A 14,815-nucleotide genomic window follows, 5' to 3' on the forward strand; every position below is an offset into this window, starting at 1 on the left:
GGATTAACATACAAAATATTGCTGGAATGATTTGTGAGGAAAGAAAAGAAGTGGATGCAGATGGAAGAAAGGTATAAAAAAAGAACTACACATTATGCAGTACATTTGGATGCTCCTCATGACACCAAAGCTCATAAGTGACATGTTATAAATCGATGTGCCTATTACTTTTCAGGGTTCGTGAGAATGTAAGTTTTATGCCATACTTTTAATAAGTCCAAACACAGTGTAAGAAACAAGCAGAGAAAGAAATAACAATCAGTTAATCAGTTTACCGCCCCCAGTTTCACCAAAACTGGGACCTAAGACTGGGTTTTGTTTTGTTTTTTCTGTTTCAGGAGGGACTTGAGAAACTGCAAGTCGCTTCTGGTGTGAGAGAATCGGCCATCTGCAAGGATGTTGCCCAGGGGACGCCCAGATGTTTGATGTTTTACCATTCTGTGGGAGGCTTCTCTCATGTCTCCGCATGGGGAGCTGGAGCTGACAGAGGGAGCTCACCCCACTCTCTGGATTTGAACCGCGTATGTGTATAAGATTAAACAGTACACATAAAATCACACGTGACTACAAAGATACATTAAAATTAAAATAGTGATAAATTGTCTACCTATATAAAAATGTTTAAAAGAATATTTTTAAAACATAGAATTAAAATGTGTCTCACAATTTCTGGAGTGATGCAGTATTTGTATTGGTGTTGAGATGTGGACATTCTTCAGACATGAAGAATCAGTCCACGGAGTGACAGCAGTCGTAGAATAATAGAATTGGAGCTGAAGTCCAAAATACCTAGAGGACCTAAGGTTGGGAACTACATCTTTATTCCGGTGTGCAGATATACTACTTCACGCTATAAACTGATGCTCACATGGTTGAATATCTGCAGTATAAAATATCCAAAAACATTTATTCATAACTTGCTCAAAAAAAAAGGAATTTCCGCTTTGTTGCCTGATGTTTTTGACATCCATTTCATTATGAAACACAAATGTGTTCTGTCTCGGAATATAAACACTAAGTGATACCAGCAGTCCCTCTTTTTTGCTGTTTTATTTTGTTCTTCTGCAGGAATTCGTGAGGCTCACTGTGTCTGATATATTGGTGACATTTGTTACAATACTTGTGGGGGACTTCCTCAGAGCTTGCTTTGTCAGATTTGTAAACTATTGCTGGTGCTGGGACCTAGAGGCTGGCTTTGTAAGTAAATGATCTCTGTGTGAAACATTCTGTTTAGATAACAAATCTACCCTAAAGCGGCAGCGAATTCAGATTTTATCCAATACAGACACTTTGCATTTCCTCTCCTATAACTTAAGATGAGAATGATTTTTTTTCATGTAAGGAGCGACTTGTGAAACTGCAGGTTGCTTCTGGTGTGAGAGAATTGGCCGACTTCAAGAACATTGCCCAGGGGACGCCTGGTTGTTTTACCATCTTGTGGGAGGCTTCTCTCATGTCCCCGTATGGGAAGCTGGAGCTGACAGAGGGGAGCTCACCCCACTCCCCGGATTCGAATCGCCAACCTTTTGGTTATCAGTCCTGCCAGCACAAGAGTTTAACCCTTTTCCAATTCTCCAATGAGAATGATAGAGCTCTCCAAATGCTACTGGACTACAGCTGCCAGTATTCTACATTATAGGCTGTTCTAGCTAGAGCTGCAGTGCTTACATTTGTGGACTATTTGTAGGGCTATATGATTTCCACCCCTCCTTAAGCAAAGAATAGTTTAATAGCTCACAAAAGACAAGGCTTATAAATATTTCATGCCCCATAATATCTACACCACAACTCTGGATACACTGACATGTTCCTGAACTTTGCACCCTGGGAAATTACTGCAGAAAAATAAACTGCATTTCTGCAGCTCAGGAAGCTATTGCCCTGAGCAAATATGCATAGGCTTGTTCTATGCTTTGCATTCTCAAAATTATTTCTCAAGGGAATATTCCTAAGTAGACATTAGTACAATGCCTTGATCCTATCTCATGTCCTTTGGCTTCACCCGCTTTTAGAATGTTGTCTCCCAATGCAATTTGGAATTTGATCCTTGGCACACAAGAGTTAACTGACAGGATCTCAAAAAGAGATACTGTTAAAAAATCCAGCTTGATGCTTGAGAGGTTTTGTAACTGTCAGCATTTTACTGATGAAAATAGGGGTGCACTTATAACATCTCTGTTCATTCTGAGGATAAGCTATTTTACTATCCAAATTGCCTCTTTGCAAATCACTGAACACTTTACGCCATCCACTCTATGCTACGAGGGTTGAATGAAAAGTAACTCCTCAACAGATGGCAGTACTGGTATGTGGTAGGTACTGACTTGTTCAGTAGACCCTCCTCTACAGTTCCATTTGGTGGGAAGCCTTAGCATTACTTTTCATTCAACCCTTGTAATCCAATATCACTATATCACTATTGTTCACAGTCAAATAATCCCAAAGCTAAAAGAGACTAAATGGAAACAAAACCCAATGTGTGATTTCAAATTAGAATTCTTGATTTTGTTTTCTTTGAAATTCTGTGTTACTGACTGATAGCAATATTTAGCACTCATTCCTCTTTTCTCTTTCCTTACAGCCTTCCTACTCGGAGTTTGACATTAGTGGTAATGTGCTGGGCTTGATTTTTAACCAAGGAATGATCTGGTAAGATATTTTTGTCAGGTAATGTCATTAGTTAGAGAAAATGCTAACAAAAATAATGAGAGCTGCACCAAGCTGCGGAGGACTGCTGTGCCTTTAGTTGTCATGGTTTGTCTAATAGCCCAGCAAGATATATCATCTAATATTCTACCAAGGTTAATTAGAGCAAAAACTCTTTTCATGTGAATCTGTCTGTTAGGAAACCTCTGCCTATTACAAAGGATTATAGGTTCGGATGTCATCCCTTATAAGCAAAGATTGCACTTCAGCACACACAGAAAAATCCCCTATAGCTGCACATTGGAGAGGAAATCGAGTGACTGTGTGCACACTATCAGACAGCAACACTTTGTCTTCCAGTATTGATTTTCTCGATGGGGAATCTCTTATATGTTCTCAGAAAACTCCAGGGATCCTCAAACTTATATTAAACTTCCTGAATTAGAGGAGGCAGCTTCAGAACATGCTCCTGAATAATGAAAGGAAATTATTTCTGCTATCTTGCTAGCCTTCATTCTATTATTTACTGTGCTTTGAAGTGCATTCTGTTATGTTTGGTGTATCTTACTCCCAGACAGGGATATGGCTGCCAGAGGGCAGAATTATTTAATTGCTTCCTCCCCCCACCCTGCTTATAAATTATCTTTCTCCCAGTGAAATTTTCTTCCTCCAAATTTCTACAACTTAAAACTTCAGTTGAGTTTTTAGAAATGCTGTTTAGTCATGCAAAGAAAATGAAATTTCCCTTTAGTCCTCATTTAATTTTTGCATTGTAATAACACCCCCTTCCTTCTCCTCCTTTCTCTTCTGGTGTTATGATTGAGCCTCATGGCTCTGCTTCTGGCAGACGTGGACGTAAGACTCCTCGAGAGTCAGATACTCTCGAGGAGCGAGAAAGAAAGAGGCTGCGAGATATCTTTGCAGAACCATCTGACGAAGAATCTTTTAAGGGGTTCACGGAGAGAATGGAGGAAGAGCTGGTTAGCTCGGAAGAGGATGAGATGGATTGGACTCGGGTAAGGGAGGAGTTGGGTGCCACTGGCAATAATGGGATGGAAGATGAATGGGGACCTTCAGGATTAGACCCATGGACAAGCTGGAGGGATGGGACGGGATCCACAGCTGGGGATGCTGTGGGGCGTAGTCAGAGGTGTTCCAGCTCTGATGAGGAAAGTGATGAGGAAACGCCCGGGTTAAGAAGGGCAGCTGATAGTGATGAGGATTTGTAACTGGCATAAAATGAGGCTTGGGAGCAATTGCAAATTGCGTTGGGCAAGGTAATCTGGACGAACGCTTGGGATCTGTGTGGGACGCTTTCCTGAAGACTGGTGTGTTTTCGTGTGCTGATACCTTTGACCTTCCGTCGTCTTCTTGACGGACGCCATCTGCTACTCTGGATTTACGGACTGAAAACTGACTACGGGCTCGCTTTCTCCTATTGGACTTGGAAAACTGCAAACGTCTGATTCTGCCTCTCGACCTTCGGAACGAACTGGGACTACGCTACTGCTTCAATCCTTGGCTGCTGAGTTTGTATTGGAAATTTGCCTTGCTGTGTGAAGGAGTGACTCCTAGTTACTCAAAACATAGTGCTGGCAGCAGAGAGGCATCTGCTGCCAATTAGTTGCATTCTTTTGAACTCTTTGTTTCCCAGCTTCTGTTTGTTTATCCCCAGGCTGAAGCAAGCTGTTTTGTTTTTACCCGGATTAAACTCCGGTTTAATCCGGTTTATCTTTTGAACGTTTTTCTTGCCCCTTTTTGTTTTTAAAGGCTAAAGTTGCCTTGCCCTTGTCTTTTACGGGCATTTTGAGTTCTGTAAATCCAATAAACTCTGTTATCTTTGATCTTGTGGCGTTCTGTCCTTGACAGATTGCCCAACGCCCATAAAAAAGTTTACTGCAGTAATAAATCTCGTCAGGAAGACGATGGATGAGTTAAAGGCTAAGTTTGACCAATTACAGGCGGCCTTTAACGTCAGTCAAGCAGCCCATGCTGTTAAAGGACATGTTTTGACCCCTGAATGCTTTGACGGATCCAGGTGCAAACTGCCAACTTTTTTGGCACAAGTTGAGCTTTATTTTTCTCAGCTCAGTGCTCATGCTTACCCTACGGACACTAGCAAGGTGGCATTTATTTTGAGTTTGTTGACTGGTCCTGCAGGACAATGGGCCACCAATTTGATTTTGGGAAATGACCCAGTCAAAGACAATTTGAATAATTTCAAGAAGCTTCTAACTGACACTTTTGGGGATCCCCTCCGTACGGAGAATGCTGGGTGGGCTCTGTATCGGTTGAAACAGGGAAAGGGGACTGTTTTGGATTACTTAAATAAGTTTAATTTGTACCGTCACCAGCTGGATTGGGGGGAAAATGCATTCATGCTTTTGTTTACTGCTGGTTTAAGTGATTACCTCCAGGACGAATTGGCACGCTTGGAGCCGGCTGAAAATTGGGATGCCTTAGTAGCTAAAGTGCTGCGTTTGGACGCCAGGTTCGAGTCCCGTAAGCACTCAAAAGCAATGTGTGCGCCACCTATGCATGTAACCAAGGCACCTGTGGTGATGGGGGAAGAGCCTATGGAGCTTGGGGTCTTTAAAAAGCTGTCTACTGAAGAAAAGAACCGTAGGAGGCAGCTGGGGTTGTGTTTGTACTGTGGGAATGCTGGGCATTTTGCCAAAAACTGTAATGTGAAACCTTCCCAGCTGTCGGGAAAAGGCCAGCCCTAGTGCGACGTGAGTCCAACGCATTAGGGCTTCTAAAGCAGTCAGCTGAGGGGAAGAAGCATGTTTTCGTACCCATTACGTTATCTGTTGGGGGAAAGGAACTTGTTTCTACTTTGGCACTGCTGGACTCAGGGGCTACGGTCTCTTACGTAGATATTGAGTTTGCTAGGAAGCATGGCATTCCTATAGTGCGCAAGGCATGCGACGTGTGGGTGGAAGGTGCGGATGGGAGACTATTGGAGACTGGGGTGGTTAACCATGAGACCTCAGCAGTAATGTGGGAAGTGCAGGGAGTAACGGGAACGTTTGTGTGGGATATTACGAGCTTGCCCAGATACGATGTGATCTTGGGGATGGATTGGCTAGCCGTAGTAAATCCACAAGTGGATTGGGTGGCACGTAAGCTGACCTTAAAGAGGCAGGGTTGTTGTACTCTGAATACTACTCAGCCTGATATGGAGGGAGTGCCTGATGAGTATGGGGAGTTCGCTGATGTATTCTGTAAAAAGGAAGCGGACAAGTTACCGCCGCATAGACCGTATGATTGCGCCATTAAACTAGCGGAAGGTGCAAGATTGCCAGCGGGAAGGCTGTACGCCTTGACTGTACCGGAAAGGCAAGCTTTATGAGAGTTCCTAGATGAGAATTTAGCCAAGGGGTTTATTCGCCCATCTAGCTCTCCAACTGCGGCGCCGGTATTCTTTGTGGCCAAGAAGACTGGGGACCTTAGGTTGGTTTGCGACTATCGTATCCTTAACAAATACACCATTCGGGATAGGTACCCGCTACCTTTAATCTCGGAACTGCTATCAAGGGTGCAAGGGGCTAAGGTCTTTACCAAACTTGACCTGCGGGGGGCGTATAACTTAATCAGAATACGGGAAGGTGATGAATGGAAGACGGCATTTAACACGTGTTTCGGATGCCACGAGTTCCGAGTCATGCCTTTCGGACTTTGCAATGCGCCCGCGGTCTTCCAGAGGTTCATAAACGATGTGTTTAGGGACCTAATTGATCAATTTGTGGTAGTTTATTTGGATGATATCTTGATTTTTTCTAAGGACGAGAAAGAACATCGTCAGCATGTCAAGCAGGTTCTGCACCGCCTGCGGGCTAGTGGGCTCTTCGCCAAGGCTTCCAAGTGCGTCTTTCATGTGCCTGAAGTGGAGTTCCTAGGTCATGTAGTGTCAGGTAGGGAACTTAAAATGGACCCACATAAGGTTGACGCAGTCAACTCATGGCAGGAGCTCAAGACCAAGAAGGATGTGCAAAGGTTCTTAGGGTTCGCTAATTACTACCGGGAGTTTATCCCGAATTTTGCCAAGCTCACGGTGCCTTTGACGCAGCTCCTGCGTAAGAAACAGCCATTTGTGTGGGGGCGGGAAGCTCACGACGCGTTTTTGCAACTAAAATCTAGCTTTCAATCAGACAACATACTAACACACCCTGATGTAGACAAACCGTTCGTGGTAGAAGCGGACGCTTCTAGCTACGCGTTGGGGGCTGTATTGTCTCAGAAAGATTCTTCAGGGACCTTGCGTCCCTGTGGATTTTATTCGCGGCAACTAACACCATTTGAGCAGAACTATACCATATGGGAGAAGGAGTTGTTGGCGATTAAGGTGGCGTTTGAGGTGTGGCGGCACTGGCTAGAAGGGGCGCGACACCAAATCGTGGTCAGGTCTGATCATAAGAATTTGGAGCACTTGCAAACAGCTAAAAAGTTAAACCAGCGTCAAATCCGATGGGCTTTGTTTTTCTCCAGGTTTAACTTCAAGGTGCAATTTGTGGAAGGGAAGGCAAACTTGCGGGCCGATGCCTTGTCCCGCAAGCCGGAGTTTAAGACCAATGAGCAGGTAGTATGTCAAACCATCTTGCCTACTGCCTCTCTATGTGTTGTAGATGATGAGCCCGGGTTACATGACCAGATCATTGAGGCTCAAAGAGAAGATGTGTGGACTCAGGAACAACTCATGCTGTTGTCAGCAGGTAACCGTACAATACTGCCTCACCTACAAGACCAAGACGGAGTATTGGTACGCAGGGGGCAGGTCTATGTACCAGTGGGGGCCCTCAGGTTAGAGGTAATTAGAGCCCACCATGATGAACCCATGGCTGGGCACTTTGGCAGATTCAAGACCGTGCAGCTCATTACCAGGAGCTACTGGTGGCCAAAGATGCGGCAAGACATTCTGCGCTTTTGTGACAGCTGCGCTGTTTGCCAGCAGAGTAAGACGCCTGTGGGGCGCCCTAGAGGGTTGTTGTCGTCTCTACCTGTTCCTGAGAGGCCATGGCAAATCATTTCCATGGATTTCATTTCAGATTTGCCTAAGTCTGGGGGTTATACTTGTATTTGGGTGGTGGTGGATTTATTTAGCAAGCTGGCTCATTTTATTCCTTGTTCGACCATTCCGGCGGCCCCTACGTTGGCCTTATTGTTTACTAAGCACATCTACCGTTTGCACGGAGCTCCTGAGGTGATTATTTCGGATAGGGCTCCACAATTTGTGTCACGCTTTTGGAAACACTTCCATGAGTGCTTAGGTACTAAGTTAAACGTCTCTTCAGCGTTTCATCCGCAAACGGATGGTCAGTCGGAACGGGTTAATGGGCTCTTAGAGCAATATTTACGTTGTTTTTGTTTAGATCAACCCACTGCTTGGGTGAAGTGGCTACCGGTGGCGGAGTTTGCTTACAACAATGCGGTGCACACGTCTAGTCAGCATACGCCATTTGAACTGACTTATGGTTTTCACCCACGGGGAGGTGTGGCGCCGTCGACCAATGTGGTCTCTTCTGACCCTGTGTACCGCTCCTCGGAAATGGCTGCGTTGCATGATGTTGCCCGTCGCTTACTGTTGGAAGCTAAGGCAACGCAAAAGACTCAGGCCGATCGCCGCAGGCAGGCAGGGGAGGAGTTGGAAGAAGGGGATTTGGTGTGGTTGTCTTCCAAGCATATTAAACAGGCTGGGGGAAAGTTTGCGCCTCGGTATTTGGGTCCCTTTCCTATAGTTAAAAAGATCTCTTCCGTTGCGTTTCGTTTGCGTTTACCGTCTAGTTTAAAGGTCCATCCAGTGTTCCATCGTTCGCTGTTGAAATTGGATACCTCCAGTCGTCGTAATGCTATAGCGGAGGATATCACTGCCACCTCTCCGCCTTCGGGGGAGGAGGCCTTTGTGAGAGGGGATAGTGTTATGATTGAGCCTCATGGCTCTGCTTCTGGCAGACGTGGACGTAAGACTCCTCGAGAGTCAGATACTCTCGAGGAGCGAGAAAGAAAGAGGCTGCGAGATATCTTTGCAGAACCATCTGACGAAGAATCTTTTAAGGGGTTCACGGAGAGAATGGAGGAAGAGCTGGTTAGCTCGGAAGAGGATGAGATGGATTGGACTCGGGTAAGGGAGGAGTTGGGTGCCACTGGCAATAATGGGATGGAAGATGAATGGGGACCTTCAGGATTAGACCCATGGACAAGCTGGAGGGATGGGACGGGATCCACAGCTGGGGATGCTGTGGGGCGTAGTCAGAGGTGTTCCAGCTCTGATGAGGAAAGTGATGAGGAAACACCCGGGTTAAGGAGGGCAGCTGATAGTGATGAGGATTTGTAACTGGCATAAAATGAGGCTTGGGAGCAATTGCAAATTGCGTTGGGCAAGGTAATCTGGACGAACGCTTGGGATCTGTGTGGGACGCTTTCCTGAAGACTGGTGTGTTTTCGTGTGCTGATACCTTTGACCTTCTGTCGTCTTCTTGACGGACGCCATCTGCTACTCTGGATTTACGGACTGAAAACTGACTACGGGCTCGCTTTCTCCTATTGGACTTGGAAAACTGCAAACGTCTGATTCTGCCTCTCGACCTTCGGAACGAACTGGGACTACGCTACTGCTTCAATCCTTGGCTGCTGAGTTTGTATTGGAAATTTGCCTTGCTGTGTGAAGGAGTGACTCCTAGTTACTCAAAACATAGTGCTGGCAGCAGAGAGGCATCTGCTGCCAATTAGTTGCATTCTTTTGAACTCTTTGTTTCCCAGCTTCTGTTTGTTTATCCCCAGGCTGAAGCAAGCTGTTTTGTTTTTACCCGGATTAAACTCCGGTTTAATCCGGTTTATCTTTTGAACGTTTTTCTTGCCCCTTTTTGTTTTTAAAGGCTAAAGTTGCCTTGCCCTTGTCTTTTACGGGCATTTTGAGTTCTGTAAATCCAATAAACTCTGTTATCTTTGATCTTGTGGCGTTCTGTCCTTGACATCTGGCTTTCTCCCAATTTGAGGCTCATAGCGGCTTTCAATGCGTTAAAAAACCATATCTGTAGACATTCACAATATACAAAAGTGAAAATTCAACCATCAAAACTTTAATTAAAACCGGATGCTGTCTTTTACAGTATATACACACCAGCACAACAAATAACAGGATACAGTTATATAGTCAGTTATATAGTCAGGCATCAAGTGCCTGCTGAAAAAGAAAAGTTTCTGTCTGTGAAAAAAAAGTAAGGAGTATATCTAATTAATTTGATTGTTCCAGAGCCCAGAGGAGCAACCATTGAGAAGGCCCTCTCTGTGTTCCCACCAAAGAGAAAAGCCTTTCTAACAGATCTCAAAGCACAGCCTGGTTTGTAAGTGAAAAGTTGGTCCTTAGGATAATATGGACCTTAACCGTGTAGGTTTCTATGGGTCAAAACCAGCACTGATTTGTATCCAGAAATGTGCTGCTCACCAGTGAAGCTGTTGCAGAAAGGGTGTTATGTGTTCCCTAAATCCAGCCCCAGTTAGAAAACTGGCAGTGGGTTGTTGGGCGTTTTCCGGGCTCTATGACCATGTTCCAGAAGCATCCTGATGTTTTGTAATACTTGTAGCCAGATTTTGTTCACTCTAAAATCAGAACAGTAAATAAAGAACTACACTCTGAAAAAAGAGGAATTACAGACATGAATCAATCAGGGGCAGCTAACACCTCCAGACAAAGGATTCCCCCAGGCAGGAATGAAGCTTGCAAGGCCATTAATGCTAATCAATGTGATTAATTACAACATTCAAGCTTTCCTCCAACAGAAAGAGTTCTTTCTCCCACCCTGGACCTTCCACAAATATATAAACCTCTCTTGTTTAGTTTTTCAATATACCTCACAACCTCTGAGGATGCCTGTCATAAATTTGGGTGAAACGTCAGGAGAGAATGCTTCTGAAACATGGCCATACAGCCCGGAAAATGCACAATAACCCAGTGATTCCCGCCACGAAAGCCTTCGACAACACACAGAAATCTGGCATCTTCTCTTTGGACTAACTGAAGTTTCTAAACACTCATCAAAGGCAGCACCACATAGCCCTACACTGCCATATAAAATCCAGATTATCTGCTTTGAACTGTATTATATGGCAGTGTAGACTCATTTAATCCAGTTCACAGCAGATGATGTTGATTATCTGATTTGATAATAAACAGTGTAGAAGGGGCCAAAAATGCTTATTACAAAAGTTCTGCCAAATAATCAAATGTTTTGTTCATTTGTTTAAAGCATTTATATCCTGCTCTTAAGCCAGAAGTGCTCCCAGAGCAGTTTAACAGTGTAAAGACAATTGCTCTCCTGTGGCTTGCAATCTAAAAATACATTACACAAAAAGTAATCCAAATGGGATATATTTATGCCTTATGCCACCAAGGCCAGGCCTAACATCTCAAGGAATGAGTGCAGTTGGCAGACAAGCTTTAACTATGCAAATGGGCATTGCAGAAACTTGAGCTTCCAGACTCAGAGCTGAATACAGAAGCACACCCAAGCTGGGACCTGAATCTTCAAGGGAGGCACAGGCTGCATCTCTATTCCCTAGTCTGCCTTTGAGTTCAACTTCTGACTTGTCTGGATAAGTTTTAATTTCTTCAGCCTCATGCAGCAGTATATAAATAGTATGGAGTTCTGAGGGATTGCACAATCCAGTGGCCAGGGGGTTGACCAGGAGCCCCAAGCACCACTTTCTGGGTTTGAGAAGGAGCAAACCACTGTAAATCTGTGACCTCAAATCTAATCCCAGAAAGGTGAATAAAGGATACTATGATCTCTTTTCTTAGAGAAGTTGGTTCAGAATGAATTGAACATCATCTTCCTCTGAGCATGCATCCACTGTAGAATCAATGCAGTTTGGCACTACATTACTTGCCACGGTTCAATGTTAGGGAATTCTGGGATTTGTTGATTTAGCAGAGAAGGCTAAAGACCTTGTAAAGTTATAACTCCCATGATTCCACAGCATTGAGCCCTGATAGTTGAAGCGGTGTCAAACAGCAATATGTCTACATTTTGTATGCATTCAGTGTTATTTGCCCAAAGTCAGTTTGTGTGTTTCCACGGCTGAGTGGCGATACAAATCTTAGTTTCTAGGGCCCCTTCCACACAGCTGTATAAATCCACATTGAACTGAATTATATGGCAGTGTGGACTCAGATAATCCAGTTCAAAGCAGATATTGTGGATTATCTGCATTGATATTCTGGGTTATATGGCTGTGTGGTTATATGGCTTCCAGACGGACCCTATATCCCAGGATATAATCACAGGTTTTCTGTTTATTCCAGATTATCTGGCAGTGTGGTCTATATAATCCAGTTTAAAGCAGAAAACCTGGGATCATATCCTGGGATATAGGGCCTATCTGGAAGGACCCTAAGACTAGTGCTCAGACCACTGCACCACAGTGGCTGAAAAACATTAGATGTGAATTAAATGCATCAATTGCTGTTCCATTGCAACTGCAGTAGAGTCTCATCCAACACTCGCTTATCCAAGCTTCTGGATTATCCAAGCAATTTTTGTAGTCAATGTTTTCAATATATCGTGATATTTTGGTGCTAAATTCGTAAATACAGTAATTACTACATAGCATTACTGCGTATTAAACTACTTTTTCTGTCCAATTTGTTGTATAACATGATGTTTTGGTGCTTAATTTGTAAAATCATAACCTAATTTGCTGTGTAATAGGCTTTTTCTTAATCCCTCCTTATTATCCAACATACTCGCTTATCCAACGTTCTGCCGGCCCATTTATGTTGGATAAGTGAGACTCTACTGTAATAGGAGACATGGAGGAAGGACATTTAGAGCAAAACATTAGGGGATAAAATTATTAAACTCCTTCCCTCGCAACATGTTGCAATCCTGACAATTAGTGCTTGGTATTCATTTTGTTTTTGAGTGAATCACAGCAAATGTTGCTCTTGACATTATACCTGTGTTGCTCTTTGGACATAAATATCATAGTCAATAAAATGTGGATCAGTTATCCAATGAATTATGAGCCTACTTTGAAGATCCCTCTCTTCCTCAATAATACTTATTGCAAATGTGCCGCCAAAGTAATCAAATGTTTTGTTCATTTGCTCAAAGCATTTGTATCCTGTTCTTCAGCCAGAAGTGCTCCCAGAATAGCTTACAGATCAATAAAGAGAAGATGATTGCTTCCCTGTGGTTTCCAATCTAAAAATACATTACACAAAAAGGAATTGGAAAGGGAAAAGAAAATAAGAAGAATCAGTCAAGTTCCTAATGTTAGGAAGTCTTAATAAAAACCAGCTGGAATGGCTGTGAGACACTTGGAGGCTGATGGTCAGTCAACCAAGGTGTGTTGTAAAAAAAACAGTTCAAAGGGGAGAGAAGCCAAAAATTGTTGATGGGACACCTGAGCCCATGGAAACGCCCTGCTTTCTGTCTAAAACCAGATGAATGGCCGCTGGGTGACAACTGGGAGAAAGGGAACGCTTGGTGAAGCAAAATGCTGATATTCCTTCTCTCTTTTTGCTTAAACTTGAAGGAATGACTAGATTATACAGAAAGTGTATATTCAGAAAGTGGAAGCTTTCTTTAAAAGGGAATTTACTTGACAGTGCGCATTGGAAAAGAGCTTACCTACAAATCATGGGTTATTCCTTATTAATTGCTTTTTGCATTAACTACACAATAGCTAATTCTGATTGTGATGCAGGAGGATCATGTCATTCCCTTTACGGTTTAACGGTTCCACTTTCTTTTTTAGGCTGGATCTACACTGCCCTGTATCTTAGGATCTGATCCCCGATTGTCTGCTTTGAACTGCATTATGTGAGTCTACACTGCCAGATAATCTGGGGTCAGATCCTGGTATAGAAGACAGTGTAGATCCAGCCCTAGTTACAATATTTGTGGTTTCGCTTTCTGGGTGTGCTTTATATCACACAACAGCAGGTTGTAATGAGGTAAAGGTAAAGATTTTCCCCTGACATTACATCTAGTTGTGTCCAACTCTGGGGATTGGTGCTTATCTCCATTTCTAAGCCAAAGACCCTGTGTTGTCAATAATAATAATAATAATAATAATAATAATAATAATAAAAAATTTATTCTTATATCCCGCCCCATCTCCCCGAGGGGACTCGGGGCGGCTCACAGCAATAGTAAAAACAGTGACAATTACACATTGTAAAATCAAACATGAAAAACAGTCATACAATCAAAACATACATCACATGTTAAAAACAAGGAGGTAAAACAGTTCTGGGCCGAAATAGAGGGCTACATGAAGAAGGTAGCTTCGTAGCAGAAGTGCTCGACAAGGTATCAATAATCATGGAAGGACACTCTCTAATTAAATTAAAAGGGCAGACAAATCAACCCCCAAGAATTAGTCGTCGAAGGCCCTCTGGAAAAGCCAGGTTTTAAGGCTTTTTCGAAAGGCAAGGAGGGTGGGGGCCTGTCTAATCTCCCTCAAGAGTGAGTTCCAAAGGCGGGGGGCCACAGCGGAGAAGGCCCTCTCTCTCGTCCCCACCAACCGCAACTGCGAAGGTGGTGGAAGCGAGAGGAGGGCCTCCCCCGAAGAGCGAAGAGATCGTGCAGGTTCATAGGGGGAGATGCGGTCTCTAAGGTAGGTGGGTCCCAAACCGTTTAGGGCTTTGTAGGTGATAACCTGCACCTTGAATTGGGCCCGGAAAACAAACGGCAGCCAATGGAGCTCCTTAAACAGAGGCGTGGAACGCGCCCTGTAGTTTGCTCCTGTTAGAAGCCTGGCTGCCGAGCGCTGAACTAGTTGCAATTTCCGGGCCGTCTTCAAAGGCAGCCCCACGTAGAGCGCATTGCAATAATCCAGTCTAGAGGTAACTAAGGCGTGGACCACCATGGTCAGATCAGACTTCTCGAGATATGGTCGCAGCTGGCGCACAAGTTTTAATTGTGCAAAGGCCCTCCCGGCCACGGCCGACACCTGGGCCTCAAGCGTCAGCCCCGAATCCAGGAGGACCCCCAAGCTGCGGACCTGCGCCTTCAGGGGGAGTGCGACCCCGTCGAGCACAGGTTGCCACCCAATACCCCGATCAGACATACGACTGACTTGGAGGACCTCTGTCTTGTCAGGATTAAGTCTCAGCTTGTTCGCCCTCATCCAGACCAACACAGCGGCCAGGCACTGGTCCAGAATC

At 44.2% G+C, this 14,815-nt stretch overlaps 1 protein-coding gene across 1 annotated transcript in view; it reads left to right on the forward strand.

Annotated features, from left to right (window-relative positions):
• tmc2 (transmembrane channel like 2) overlaps positions 1–14,815 on the forward strand; it is a 103,459-nt gene that overhangs the window by 69,749 nt on the left and 18,895 nt on the right. The window contains exons 14-15 of the mRNA XM_062983753.1: positions 1,069–1,197; positions 2,582–2,649. Of these exons, the coding sequence (XP_062839823.1) occupies positions 1,069–1,197; positions 2,582–2,649 (197 nt within the window). The remainder of the gene's footprint in view (positions 1–1,068; positions 1,198–2,581; positions 2,650–14,815) is intronic.

Source organism: Anolis carolinensis, chromosome 6, assembly GCF_035594765.1.
Source record: "Anolis carolinensis isolate JA03-04 chromosome 6, rAnoCar3.1.pri, whole genome shotgun sequence".
NCBI lineage: Eukaryota > Metazoa > Chordata > Lepidosauria > Squamata > Dactyloidae > Anolis > Anolis carolinensis.